Below are 13,807 nucleotides of genomic sequence, written 5' to 3'. Positions count from 1 at the left end.
TTATCGTAAAAAACACATTACTTCCCATATAGTTGTTACTAGGGAGAGATGGACGGCAACATATTTTTTTACCAAGCTGTTTTGTATCAGGCTGTCCGTGGGCCCCTGAGGCTGCCTTTTGTTTCAGACCACCACTCCCAACAAACATAGATGTTTACATCAGCGCTGTAACTTGCACTATTTTATCAACCGATTCACACTATAAACAGTGTTTGCCTCTTATCTGTATTTAATTATTTAATTTAATAACGGTACAGTACTCTTGGTAACCATTGTCCTTCATGTAAATATGTAAAAATTGTGCATGTTTCTGTTCTTTGTCATGTGTACTGTTTGTTTGTATATGTGTCTTTCTTGCTGCTGTTACACCCAAATTTCCCCTTGTGGGACAATTAAAGGATTATTCTATTCTATTCTAATGTGGTTAAAGCCTGACTTTGCAGGCACTCTGCATTTGTGGCATAAAACAATTCAAGTATCTGAGAGCTGCCATGCTACTGCCTCATATTATTACATGATTTGTTTTTCTTTTCCTTTTTTTTGGTCATTTTAGGCCCTGAAAGGTACCCTGGGCTTTCCTCTAGTTCGCTTTGAAGATGCAGTCATCAACATGTACCCATTCACAAGAGTGCATCCCTATGAAACACAGGAGATCATCATCAATGACATCCTTAAGCACTTTAGAGAGGTAACAGGCTTTATATACACTACCAGGCTATACAGCAATGACATTGGAATGTCGTTCGGACTGGAGAAGTGTAGTCGGATGGTAACAAAGAGAGGGAAGGTAGTCAGAACTGAGGGGATTGAACTACCAGAAGGCAACATTGCAGACATAGAGGACAGTTACAAGTACTTGGGGATCCCACAGGCGAATGGGAACCATGAAGAGGCCGCTAGAAAAGCTGCAACCACCAAGTACCTGCAGAGGGTCAGGCAAGTCCTGAGGAGTCAGCTGAATGGTAAGAACAAGATCCGGGCCATCAACACGTACGCCCTGCCCGTGATCAGGTACCCTGCTGGGGTAATAGGCTGGCCAAAGGAGGAGATAGAAGCCACTGACATAAAGACAAGAAAGCTCCTTACCATGCATGGAGGGTTTCACCCCAAATCCAGCACCCTGAGGCTGTACGCTAAGCGGAAGGAAGGGGGCCGGGGACTGGTGAGTGTCAGCACCACAGTCCAGGATGAGACAACGAACATCCAAGAATACATTAGGAAGATGGCCCCAACTGACCGAGTGCTCAGTGAATACCTCAGGCAGCAGAAACCCAAGAAAGAGGAGGGAGACGAGGAACCATCATGGAAGGACAGGCCCCTGCACGGTATGTACCACCGGCAGATAGAGGAGGTGGCTGATATCCAGAAATCCTACCAGTGGCTGGACAAAGCTGGACTGAAAGACAGCACAGAGGCACTAATCATGGCAGCACAAGAACAAGCTCTGAGCACAAGATCCATAGAGGCTGGGGTCTATCACACCAGGCAAGACCCCAGGTGCAGGCTGTGTAAAGATGCCCCAGAGACAATCCAGCACATAACAGCAGGGTGCAAGATGCTAGCAGGCAAGGCATACATGGAACGCCATAACCAAGTGGCCGGCATAGTGTACAGGAACATCTGTGCCGAGTATAACCTGGAAGTCCCGAGGTCAAAATGGGAGATGCCCCCAAGGGTGGTGGAGAATGACCGAGCTAAGATCCTGTGGGACTTCCAGATACAGACGGACAAAATGGTGGTGGCTAACCAACCGGACATAGTGGTGGTAGACAAACAGAAGAAGACGGCCGTAGTGATCGATGTAGCGGTTCCGAATGACAGCAATATCAGGAAGAAGGAACACGAGAAGCTGGAGAAATACCAAGGGCTCAGAGAAGAGCTCGAGAGGATGTGGAGGGTGAAGGTAACGGTGGTCCCCGTGGTAATCGGAGCACTAGGTGCGGTGACTCCCAAGCTAGGCGAGTGGCTCCAGCAGATCCCAGGAACAACATCGGAGATCTCTGTCCAGAAGAGCGCAGTCCTGGGAACAGCTAAGATACTGCGCAGGACCCTCAAGCTCCCAGGCCTCTGGTAGAGGACCCGAGCTTGAAGGATAAACCACCCGCAGGGGCGTGCTGGGTGTTTTTTTTATATATATATATATCTTTCAATGAAAGGCTGCAGCTATTATATCCCATTTTCATAGCAAACTATAAAGAAATGTGGTGGGCTCAGGAATTTTGCACAGTACTACATGTCAACAGAGATTTCATTTAGAAGAATTTAGTAGAACAACAAAAAATATATAAAAAATTAAAACTGCAACAATTCTAAGCTGTTAAAGTGTTTATAAAAAAATGTTTTTAAATCCACTATAAGTTATCACATAGACAACTATGTCATGTGCTGTGGTAGACAGTGTAGCTTGTGTCAGAGCCTTACAGTGCAGTGTTGTCTTTATGTAGGAGCTCATCAGTCAAGCGGCTCAGATACTTGGGTCTGTGGACTTCCTGGGGAACCCCATGGGCCTCCTAAATGACGTCTCTGAGGGCATGACTGAACTCTTCAAACATGGCAATGTGGGTGGTCTCATACGCAGTGTAACCCACGGTGTGTCCAACTCTGCAGCCAAGGTATGTATATCTTAGGTTTGTTTCACGGTGCCTCTCACTTTTTAGGTTTGGTTAAAATCAGATAAACTTTATTCACCCCCAAAATTCAGGGAATTCTGTATTTCTGTGATATTTTTATATAGTTTATATACCCTGGTCATTAGGTATGAATGTCATCTTTTAATCATTTCTTTTAACTTTCTTTTTCCAGGTTAGAATGATTGTGCAGCATCTCTAATGAGATTAAAAAAAACAAGATTCGGATACACAACTTCAAATTTATTTAGGATTTTCTGCAAATCCACACATGATCAAAAATATACATAAAGCCTCAAATATATACATAGACATTAGAAGAGTTAAGTAAGTTTTGTTGTTTAGGTGTATAATGTCCAGCCAATGACAGCAAATCGTCATTTAGTTTTAGTCATAATTTAGGCATCTAAATTCTTTTAATTCGTTTTTGTTGATTAAATATTCTAAGATTATAGTAGATTAAATCTGAAATGATTTAATCATTTAATCAAGCTCTGCCCAGGTGTCACTGTGGATGATTCAAATTCGGTGGCAGCATATTCACCTTGTGGACGTAGCACCTGGTTCATGAGCTGTTGGAAAGTGGCTGGGGCTCCGAACAAGCCAAAAGGAGGTGTGAAAAATTTGTACAAACCATATGGAGTAGAGAAGGCCATTTTTTTCCTTAGACTGCAGAGACAAGGGAATGTGCCAGTATTCCTTGGTTAAATCCAGTGTTGTAAAAAAAAGTGAGCAGTGCCTAACCGGTCCGTGAGCTCGTCAACCCAGGGCATGGGCTACGCATCAAGCTGTGACATTTCACTTGTGCGAGACATGAACGATGTGCCCTGGTCGATCAGTATGTCTTTCTGGAGATGACCTGAAACGGCACCTGCGCCACACTCTTTGCAGAAATGGTGCATAGAACCAGTCCATTTATAGTGTGGTGGGACTCTACTTTGTTTGTCAGTTTGCAGGGACTTTATCAGATGGGCTGGGAAAGACTATGGACAATCGGCACCAGAATGAACGAGAGTACATCAGATACCACGGAGCCACCAGTGGAGAGCACCTGGTAGCAGGGATTCATGGATTGGCTCACGGTACAACTTCAAAACTCTTCTTTGTCTGGTTAATGCTACCACTAGTTGATAAAAGATTCATTTAATTAGTGTCTGAATGAAGAGCCTCCCAAACCCTTAAAAATGTAATTTATGTAAATTCTGTTGTCCGTATGCTAAAATGCTAAAAAAAAAAAAAAAAAAGTGGTGGGGAGAACAAATTATTGTTGAAACAAAAGATTTAAGATCAAACAATACAGATTACTGAATGAAAGATGACACTAAAATGATAATTGTTAATAGAAAATATTTGAGCCCTTTGGAATAAGTGATGTTTCAGAATTGATTTTTACATAATTTGAGCTGATCTTCAGATGACAGAATTATTAGCCCCCTATGGAAATTGTGAAAAGTTGAAAAGTGCTGTTTAATGGAGCAAGGAATTTTTTAACTATTATCCACTGTCAGGGTTCCTGGGTCGTTGACCCAGTGATTTCAGTTTGCTCATGTTCAGTTTAGTTCGCCACATTAATGTTCTCACTTCCTGTTTTTTCCCCGTGTCAGCTTGTCTCCCGTGTCATTAGTCAGATTATGTTCAGCCCTGTACTCACCTGTTTCCAATCATTGTCATCATTCAACCTGTGTATTTAAGTTCCTCGGTTTCACCAGTTTTTTGTCATGTCATTGATGTTATGTCGTCGTTCCCGTTAGTGCTCAGTTATTTAGCCAGCCACTCAGTCTTTCAGTCAGCTAGTCAGTTCTGCCGTTCCTGCGTTGTTCATTCACCCACTCCAATAAATCCTCATCATTTCTGCACCGTGAGTCCTGCGTTTGGGTCATCTCTTCCACGCCTCCACACACAACCTCTGACATCCACAAAGGGCGAAAATATGGAACAGTAGTGAACCTTCCCAAGAGTAGCTGGGCAACCAAACTTACACAGCGCAGCAACGACTCATCCAAGAGCCTCAGAACAACATACCAGAAACATTACTCACATGAAATATCAAAGTTACGGATTGCCTACATTAAACTAAAGACCCACTGCCTGCTCCCCTTGAAGCTAGCATTTTTGCAAGTTTGTACATCCTTTTAAATACACGTTCTGTCCTCTCTCAGGTATCATTGGAGGCATGACGAGCATCATCACTTCCACAGTGGAGGGTGTGAAGACGGAGGGTGGGGTCGGTGGCTTCTTCTCTGGCCTGGGTAAAGGCCTTGTTGGTACTGTGACCAAACCGGTGGCTGGAGCTCTGGACTTTGCATCAGAGACAGCCCAGACAGTCCGTGATATGGCTAGTCTAAGTAATCATAGGTGGGTTAAGTCTGTTCTCTGTAGTATTCGAATCCAAAACATTCTTTTATTTTGTTAAAGTCAGTTTTATTATATAACCTCAACCTGAACATGCACCAGCTTATATTTTGACCATGTGCACACGGATTCTCTCCAAGCAGATTAGGCCACTCTGCGGTGGGGAATACTCTTCATTTCAGTAGATGTTTTTCTGATAGTGGTGAAAGTAAGTTTAAGGATATTATTCCTCCACTATCCACTATCTCCTTCAATGCCTTGTGCCCACACAGTGCAGAGCAACTACTTAAACTCTATGCCCCCAGACATCAATTATCTTATTAAATGTATTACATGTTTGGTGCATACAAGTCTGGATACTGTGGCTCCTCTGAAAAGGAAAGATGTAACTGAAATGTGCAATCTACATTTAGCCTGAAGATACTTTGAAATACTTTGTTACTCTATAAAAAAGCTCCCTGTGAAGCTAGAACATCTTACTGTTCATCACTGATTGAAAAAAAAAATAATAGCAACCTTAGATTTCTCTTCAGCGCAGTACAGCTTTCAGTATCACTGAAGTTTATTTAGACTCTTTTTCTCCAACCTCAGTAATTATTACTTCAGTAATTCCAAAACATCAACATGTGTTTTAGACCATATTCCTACAAGACTGCTCAATGAAGTCCTGCCATCCTACAATCTTTCACTCTTAAACATGCCTATCTCTATTAATGACCTCGGTACCACAGACTTTCAAGCTAGCAGTGATTAAACCACTACTCAAAAGCCATCGCTTTACACATCTGTCTTAGCTAATTATAGACTCTCTAATTAAAGACAATCTCCAACTTTCCTGTTATCTTAAAAATGGTTGAAATAGTAGCTGTAAAACAGCTAACAGATCATCTGCAGGGGAATGGTTTATTCAAACAGTTTCAGTCAGGTTTCAAAACTCATCACAGCACAGAAACAGCTTTAGTGGAGGTTACAAATGATCTTCTTATGGCCTCTTACAGTGTGCTTCTTCTTTAGCTACTCCTTTGTTGCCTTGGTGGTATGTTTTGAGTCATTGCCATGGTGGAAGACTCATCCACGATCGGTCTTCACTGTTCTAGTTGAGGGAGGGAGGTTCTTGTTCAGGTTTAAATGGGTTAGTTGATGTCAGAAAGTTGTTTTTTGGTTTCATCTGACCACAGCACTTTCTCCCAAGCCTTCTCTGAACCATTTAGACCAGGGGGGCCAAACCTACGGTCAGCGATACAATTATATCTGGCACGCAAGATCATTTCATATGTCAGTTGTTAATGGTCCATCGGTATGTGGGAGCCAATCTTCAGCCCTGCTGAGAATCAAGAAGAAATTCCTGCTAAGTATTACCAGCATGTAGACTTTCCAATGTGCGGCCATAACTTCCTGGATCAAATTTACACCTCAACGTCTCCAGTCTCCCTCAGAATGCTGTTGAAGTTCTGCCATAGACCTGGCAGCAGGCGTACGTTTTATGTGTGCCAGGTCTGTCCAGCATCCTCCCCCGCCACCTGATCCAACTCACCACCAGGTGTTGATCAGTTGACAGCTCAGCCCTTCTCCTTACCTGAGTGTCCAGAACATATGGCTGCAGGTCTGGTGATATGATTACAAAATCAATCATCAACCTGCGACCTAGGGCAGCTGCGTGCACTTATGGACACCCTTATGTTCAAACATGGTGTTTGTTATGGACAAACTGTGATTTGCACAGAAGTCCAACAACAAAACACCACTCTGGTTTCGATCCAGGAGGCCGTTCTGCCCAATCACGATGCTCCAGGTCACTGTCGTTGCCTACATGAGCGTTGAAGTCTCCCAGTAGGACAAAAGAGTCCTCAGGTGGAGCACCCTCAAGCACCCTGCCCGTTCGGCGCATAAGCACAATTGACAGTCAGGACCCGTTCCCCGACCCTAAGGCACAGCTTCATTTTTGTCTAATGTTCTTAGAACTGAAATATCCTGAATCGTTCTTGTTCTTGGAAGTGTTTACATTCTGCTGCTATGTCGTTCAGGCTCACTGTGCAGCGTGTGAGGAAGCCCCGCTGCTGTAAGGGACCCCAGGGTCTGCTGCCTCGATACTCAGCCACACAGGCGGACGGTCAGGAGCAACTGTTCCACCTCACAGACAACATTCACTCCGAGTTGTGAGTGTAACTCAGTTCATTGTGTGTTCTTACAGTTGATTGCCTGCAGATTCAGCAAAGCTTAATGTTTTATTTCCTACAGCTTCATTGCTGTTGAGCCCATCGACACGTACTGCGTACTCATCTCCTCGAAAGTTGTCTACTTCCTGAAGCCAGGTGACTTCGTGGATCGTGAGGCCATCATTCTGGAGGTCAAATACGATGACCTCTACCACTGTCTGGTATCTAAGGATCATGGGAAGGTATATGTGCAACTCACCAAGAAGGCTGAGAATACTAGCAGTGGTGTGGCAATTCCCGGTCCTTCCCACCAGAAGCCCATGGTGAGTTTTCGGTGACATTTTTGGATTGTTCCAGTGGTTTTGATTGATTCAAATTAGACAAAAATACTGTCTCATTTCTCTTTAAGCAGATAGTTTGCATTAGACCAAGCAGGACAAATAAAAGCCAGACACAGATTCATTCACAGAAGAAGAAACCAATCCACTATGTTTTTTATTTTGTGTCCTGTGTGATACTCAAACAACTACACCCATCAATATGGTTTACTGCAGAAAAAGAGACTCCTAATTTCCCTTTGAACATCTTCTGCAGTATGTTTGGTAACTAAGAATATAACTTCATCTTAGTAGCCATGTAAGTGTCTGGTGCTTACCCTCTGATCATGTGTCATCACAAGTAGGGATGTTCCTGCCGACTAATTTCCTAAATCGACTAAGCAAGTGGGAAAATGAGACTAATAGACCAATTTAAAACTAAGAAACACTCATATACAGGGCTCTAGACAAACTTTTTGCCACGGTTGCACTGGTGAGCACTTTGCGCACCAGTGTACTTTTTGCGCACCAGCACAAAAGTTAGGTGCACCCAAATTTTTCAACCGCATTGCTTAACACCACAGTTTTACATGTGCACTTTTTGGGGGGGGGGAATTGCTGTCCATACAGACAATTGATTTGTAAACAATTAATTAACAATCTTGTCAACACAAAGTTCTTTATTTGGAGCACATTTCTACAAGAAAGATAAGTTACTGAAAAAGCAGTGAGCCACCTTCTCCACCTTATCTGGGAAAAAACACTTCATTCCCAATCCAGTGTGTCCTGGGTCTACCCCGTGGCCTCCAGTTGGAACCCAGGAGGCAACCGCATCAACTGGCTCATTTCGATATGTAAGAGTAGCAGCTCTACTGTGAACTCCTCCCAAATGACTGAACTCCTCACCCCATGCTAAGGGAGAGCACATCCACCGCCTGAAGAAAGCTAATTTTCCCATTTCGATTATCATAATATCAAGAACATTGATATAACTGCTTTCTCCCATTTAATTGAGTCTTCCTAGCAGAGACAATTTATCTACTCCTGATGAACTGGTGTCTCACTGCAATTATGGACTCCAGTCTTATGGATATTTTTGCTCCTTTAAAAACCCAGTGTCTCCTTTATCCACTCTGCTGGGTGGAATTTGACCCACTTCCCACTTAGGAGGCTAAATCCTACTTATCCTTACTCTTTCCTTTAATAGCAGACATTATTCATTCTTCCCTAATCTCTGCTTTTTTCCTTTACCTCTTAAAACAGCTGTGATAATTCCAACTCTCAACAAACCTGATGCAGACCCTTCCAACCTAAATAATTTGTGTCCAATTGCTAATTTACCTTTTCTTTTGAAAACTTGCTGTTTAGATCTACTCTCACCTTCCTAACAATCGTCTGTTTGAGCATTTTCACTCTGGTTTTTGGTCACTTCACAGTAGTGAGACAGCCCTGGTCAAAATCACAGATGATACTCTTATGGCAGCTGACTCTGGGCAGACACCCATGGGCTTCAGAGCTGTCAGCATGCAGTCAAGTCTATAGAGTGTTGATCTACTCATGTTATTCAGGTGTGTTGCAGCAAAAAAAGTAAACGTTTGGGGACACCAGCCCTCCAGGACTGGAGTTTGACACTTTATAATAATGGTTTGGGGAAGCCTGCAGATACAAAATTCAAGGTCTTAGAAGTACTCCCCACTTACATAATGTGATGATAACATTGCAGAGGTCAAGTTGTGGGTTAGAAGACCAAAATAACTTTCTTTAATCCCGAACCTTCATGAGCTAGGATTCTTTTTCAATCAGATAATGAGATACACTTCAGCTGAATTTTTAAAATCCATGTCATTTTAAATTGTAAGAAGTTGTCTAATTTAGTTCTCCAATTTCAGTGACTGGTGGCTTATAGGACCAGTTTTCATTCAAATTGTTCTGTCTCTTCCCAACTTCAGTGTTTTCATTCTTTGACGCTCCTTCCGTAGGTCCATGTGAAAAGCGAGAGCCTCGCCATCAAAATATCTCAAGAAATCAACTACGCCAAGAGTCTGTACTACGAGCAACAGCTCATGCTTCCTTCCACTGAGAATGAGGACTGCTTACTGCTTGAATCCTGATCAGGACTTTTGGAGATGGTGTCTGCAGGATTGTGGGGCATTTAATTGATTTTTGCAGATAACAGTTTTTTTAAATCTGTTTTGACAAACAGCAGTAAAGGGTACTGGGTACAGATACGTGACCTGATGTTTCAGAAAGCACAGACATGTACAGGATAGAAAAAAAATAAAACTTGCACTGCAGTGTTCTTTTCACTGTGTATATGTAGAAAGCCCTTGTACTGCATTTGGCCTTTGCATTTATGACTTTTATGGCTGTAGTTGTACACATTCCACAACAGTTCTATATATTTGTGACTAGACTTAAATGTAAATAGAGCTGCATACCAAGAGTATAAATTGTTGTACATACTCTATTATGATGAAATATAGAAAGTCACAACTAAAGTGGATTATGTAAGAAACTGCCTTTACAAATGTATTTTGTGTAAGAGTCTATTAGAGATGGGGACATTGATTTGCACTGACATTGGGGTGGGACATGCAGCCCCCTCATCCTTTCAATTATACACACTGGAGTGTCCGTCATCCCCTACACTGCTTTTTACAATCATAAATCTAATGTGTCTAATTTTATTTAGCTACCCTTTTTTAATGACCTCATAATGAGCCTTCTAACCAAACTTTAAAGCAAAGTGAGGGCTTCCTTTTTACCTTTTACTCTGAGCAGCCCCATACGATAGGAAGCCACTGTTTGCAGGTGTGCGTGCACGTGCGTTATCACAGGCCTGTCAGAGAGATGACACACTCGGTCTGTGATCCTGTTAAAATGGTAAGATTTAAATAGACACTACTTCAAATAAAGCACCAGATTGCAGTACTCACTGTGGGGAACGCATTATTTTCCGACTCATTCAAAACACACATTTCCATTGTTGACTTCTTGCTTGTCCAGTGGTCTTTACTTCAATGATACACAGGGGCCACTACTGTCCTGTCTCAGGAAAACCAAGACCAAAAATGTGGAAGAAAGAGCTGGCCAAGTCTACAATCTCAGTGTTTTTTCCCTATATATTTTTTTTGTTTTTCTTTTTATTACCGGAGCCACAGCTGAGGGGTTGCAAAACCCTGAAATTAGACAGCTGGCAAGAAAGATTACTGCTGCTGTCACTCCTCTTCCTCCTCTGCCTGTGCTTCAAGGATTCTGAGAGTTAGTATGATTTAGGTATTGATTCATTTTAACTATTGCATTCTGCCTGCTCTAATCAAGTTCACTTAATGTTTAATAGTCCACATTTAATCTATTTAGTCATATGCAGTTGAGGGTTTCTTTCTTTTACATAAAGTTTGTATATAAAGGTATAATGATATTTTTAAAAATTACATACATAATCTATACATTAAATTAAATCCCTAAAAAACTGATATTAGTCTTTACTACCTCATTTTAAGTAAATTCCACCTAAAGTTGGGGTCAGCTTCATAACAGTTAATGTACATTTAAGGTATTTTTGTAGTCTAACATTTAAACCTTATACATTATATCACTGGACAGCAGTTTATTCATTTTCTTTCTTCTGAAAACTCTAATTGATGCTCTATTCCTCCACTGTCAAGCTCAAACTTTGTGAAACTTGTGCTTCATTTATATAGCACCAATTTACAGCACTTTACCCCTACAATATTAGAGAGGAAACCGCAACAATCAGATGACCTTCCAATGGGGAGCACTCTGTGACAGTGGGAATGAAGAACTCTTAATAGGACGGGATGTGATTATTTGTAACTTTTTCAGTGATGACTTTTGCTGGGCAAAAAAGTAAAACAGGCAATGTTACTGGAGAAGAGCTGCAGGAGCATGTAACTGATGCTGAGAAAGTGGTGGTTCAATATTATAGAGTCGATCCTTACTTCCAACAGTGAAAGGACCGGAAACGTGGAGTGGCAGTTATTACGAGTGAAAATGTGCAGCTGTCAACCATCAAAGTGAAAAAAGACTGGGCCCTCCAACACGGTACTGGAAGGAGATGCCAGTCAACCAGTAAATAATCCAAAGCAAGACCTCAGTATCCACCAGCTACTTGAACAAAAAACAAAACCGATATAGATAAATATGCTCAGTGAAAGCAGCCCAAAGCTCCTCAGAATATGAAAACGATGAAAAATCAACAAACACTATATGGATGCTCCCAAAGTGGCAAAAAATGTTTAAAAATCATCTGGTCCTTAACAGGTATAGTAAATCCAAATGTAGAAGTAGTGTGAAACAATTAAGTAAAGCCTTATTTAGGCAAATAAATGGAAAATGGACTGGTTCTTATATATCACTTTTCTAGTCTACTTTTCTACACATTCCAATGATCAGAGAGCAACTATGGGTATCAGTGTCTTTTCCACAGATGCTTGGGCATTGTTAGAATATACTTTTTATGTTTAATGCTTATAAACCTCATTACTTTATATTTCAAATAAACTCATAACACATTTATGTTTTATCTAATCTCACACATTCAAATGTTATCTTTCCAATGTGGGTGTTGGGTTGTGATACCTACAAGAAAACAACTCTGGGTCTCCTGAACAACCTAAGAGGCATGGTGTTTTTAACTTGAACCTTTTAACTGCTTAATAAATTTAAGAAAATGTACTTTGGGCATATTTGTCTTTCATCTCATGAAATGAATCTGACAGCGTGCAGACTGGAGCAGCCACAGATCAAACCACCAACCTTCCAATTAGTAGATGGACTATACCTCCTGACCTACAGCCAACGTTAGCTGTCCAGCCAGGTGCTGATTATCAAATGCACTTAAGCGCTCCTCAGTAGCCATTTTTGTACTTTCAGGCCTTTGCTACTAACAAGCTCCAACAGGGATGACTCCAGAGGGACTGCACACAATGAATGAGAAAAAAAAGGGTTCCCAGTCATCCAGGTCATGGTAGTCTGAGGAGCTTTGAAAGAAAGCAGCTGGAATTCTCTAAGTTTCTTGAAGACCTTTCACCCCTTGTGAGGAGAAAATTGTTAGAAGGCAAAGAAACTCACAACTCAGAGACCGTTAACTTGTCTGTTAACACAGGAGGTAGTATCATATGTCACAGCATTCTTCTACACATATGGCTTCACTCTCTTTTCCTGTGGTGGTTCCAATTCACAAGCTCTCCTTCCTTTAAATGAAGCTACAACTAAACATAATCACAAAACTAAAAAATCTTTCATCATTCCCTCCTGTTGTAGCGAATTTAAACAGATACATCAACGTGTTTCAGACACAGACCCTACATTGTGAGTGCTTTCGGTCTGGTCGTCATAAAATGTGTATCATTCAAACATAATCATTCATCACATTAGTTTCATACTCATCGTCTTCTCCTTCTTCCTCGTCTGGCACAGTGACATATGCAACAAGAGATTGAGATATCATTCTTGATACCATTCCTCTTACACAGGGGATAATGCATGTAGTAAAGATATAAAACATGATAAGTATTAGGCCAATAAACATCAAAACCTTAAACATCAATGTTCTCCATGAGCCGCTCATAAGCCAATCCCACCAATTACTTTGTGAATTTGCCCAATCGGTTACCTGTGCCTGTTGAACGTTTCGAAGTAATTGTAGATTATTTGTCATATTACCAGAATGCACATTGTCTGGAATATATGTACAACAAGTTGTATTAAACAAAACACACAGTCCACCCTTTTCTGCCAAGATCATGTCCAGGGCAACTCGGTGTTGCATAACAGTTATTCTTATGGCATCAATTTCCTGATTTTGCTCTTTGTTGATGCTGGTCGATGCATTTAAAAACAGCCCAAAACGATAATCCAATAGTCAGGGGGTCGCTGTGGTTTAGGACAATTCCTGAATATTGATAACCTAGACTGGCAAAGCTTGCTGCGCATGTCACTTGAGTCATGTTCATAGGTCTGCCATATAATGTAGCATGCTGTGTTGTAGCAGGCATGTGTGAGTATATATAACAATCTTTGCCTTCTGTGCGATTATATATGTATCTATACCAGGCCTTGTTCATCCAGGGATGGATGTGGTCCTGTGTCACTTCAGCCAGGTGTGAGTTGTCATATGTCCATGCCCTTCTATGCAAGTTGGCTTCTTGATCCTTTAAGTGCATCAGAGTCCATGCTGTAAGCAGCAGGGCCAAGGTGGTAAACAGAATAATCTTCATGATGACCAGACACACCGATTTACTCTGGTGAGTGGACTACAGGCGAGAAGTAGAAGGCGGGATATACCCAATCAGCCCTCCCTTCACCTGTAGATCACCAAAGAGTCGGGGTG

General features: G+C 41.6%; 1 protein-coding gene across 4 annotated transcripts in view; it reads left to right on the top strand.

The window, feature by feature from the left end:
• vps13d (vacuolar protein sorting 13 homolog D) overlaps nt 1-11,995 on the top strand; it is a 74,616-nt gene extending 62,621 nt beyond the window's left edge. For 3 of the 4 annotated variants that reach the window (XM_085394963.1, XM_085394965.1, XM_085394962.1), the window contains 7 exons: nt 554-688; nt 2,445-2,612; nt 3,577-3,709; nt 4,787-4,982; nt 7,004-7,135; nt 7,218-7,458; nt 9,432-11,995. In XM_085394963.1, coding sequence (XP_085251089.1) covers nt 554-688; nt 2,445-2,612; nt 3,577-3,709; nt 4,787-4,982; nt 7,004-7,135; nt 7,218-7,458; nt 9,432-9,563 — 1,137 coding nt within the window. In that variant the 3' untranslated portion in view covers nt 9,564-11,995. The remainder of the gene's footprint in view (nt 1-553; nt 689-2,444; nt 2,613-3,576; nt 3,710-4,786; nt 4,983-7,003; nt 7,136-7,217; nt 7,459-9,431) is intronic. The other variant, XM_085394964.1, reaches the window with a different exon arrangement.
• Nucleotides 11,996-13,807: the final 1,812 nt, after the last annotated feature.

Source organism: Rhamphochromis longiceps, linkage group LG20, assembly GCF_057381845.1.
Source record: "Rhamphochromis longiceps isolate RC_006_pf linkage group LG20, R_longiceps_female_GT1.1, whole genome shotgun sequence".
Classification (NCBI taxonomy): Eukaryota; Metazoa; Chordata; class Actinopteri; order Cichliformes; family Cichlidae; genus Rhamphochromis; species Rhamphochromis longiceps.
This window is presented reverse-complemented; position numbering and strand designations above follow the sequence as displayed.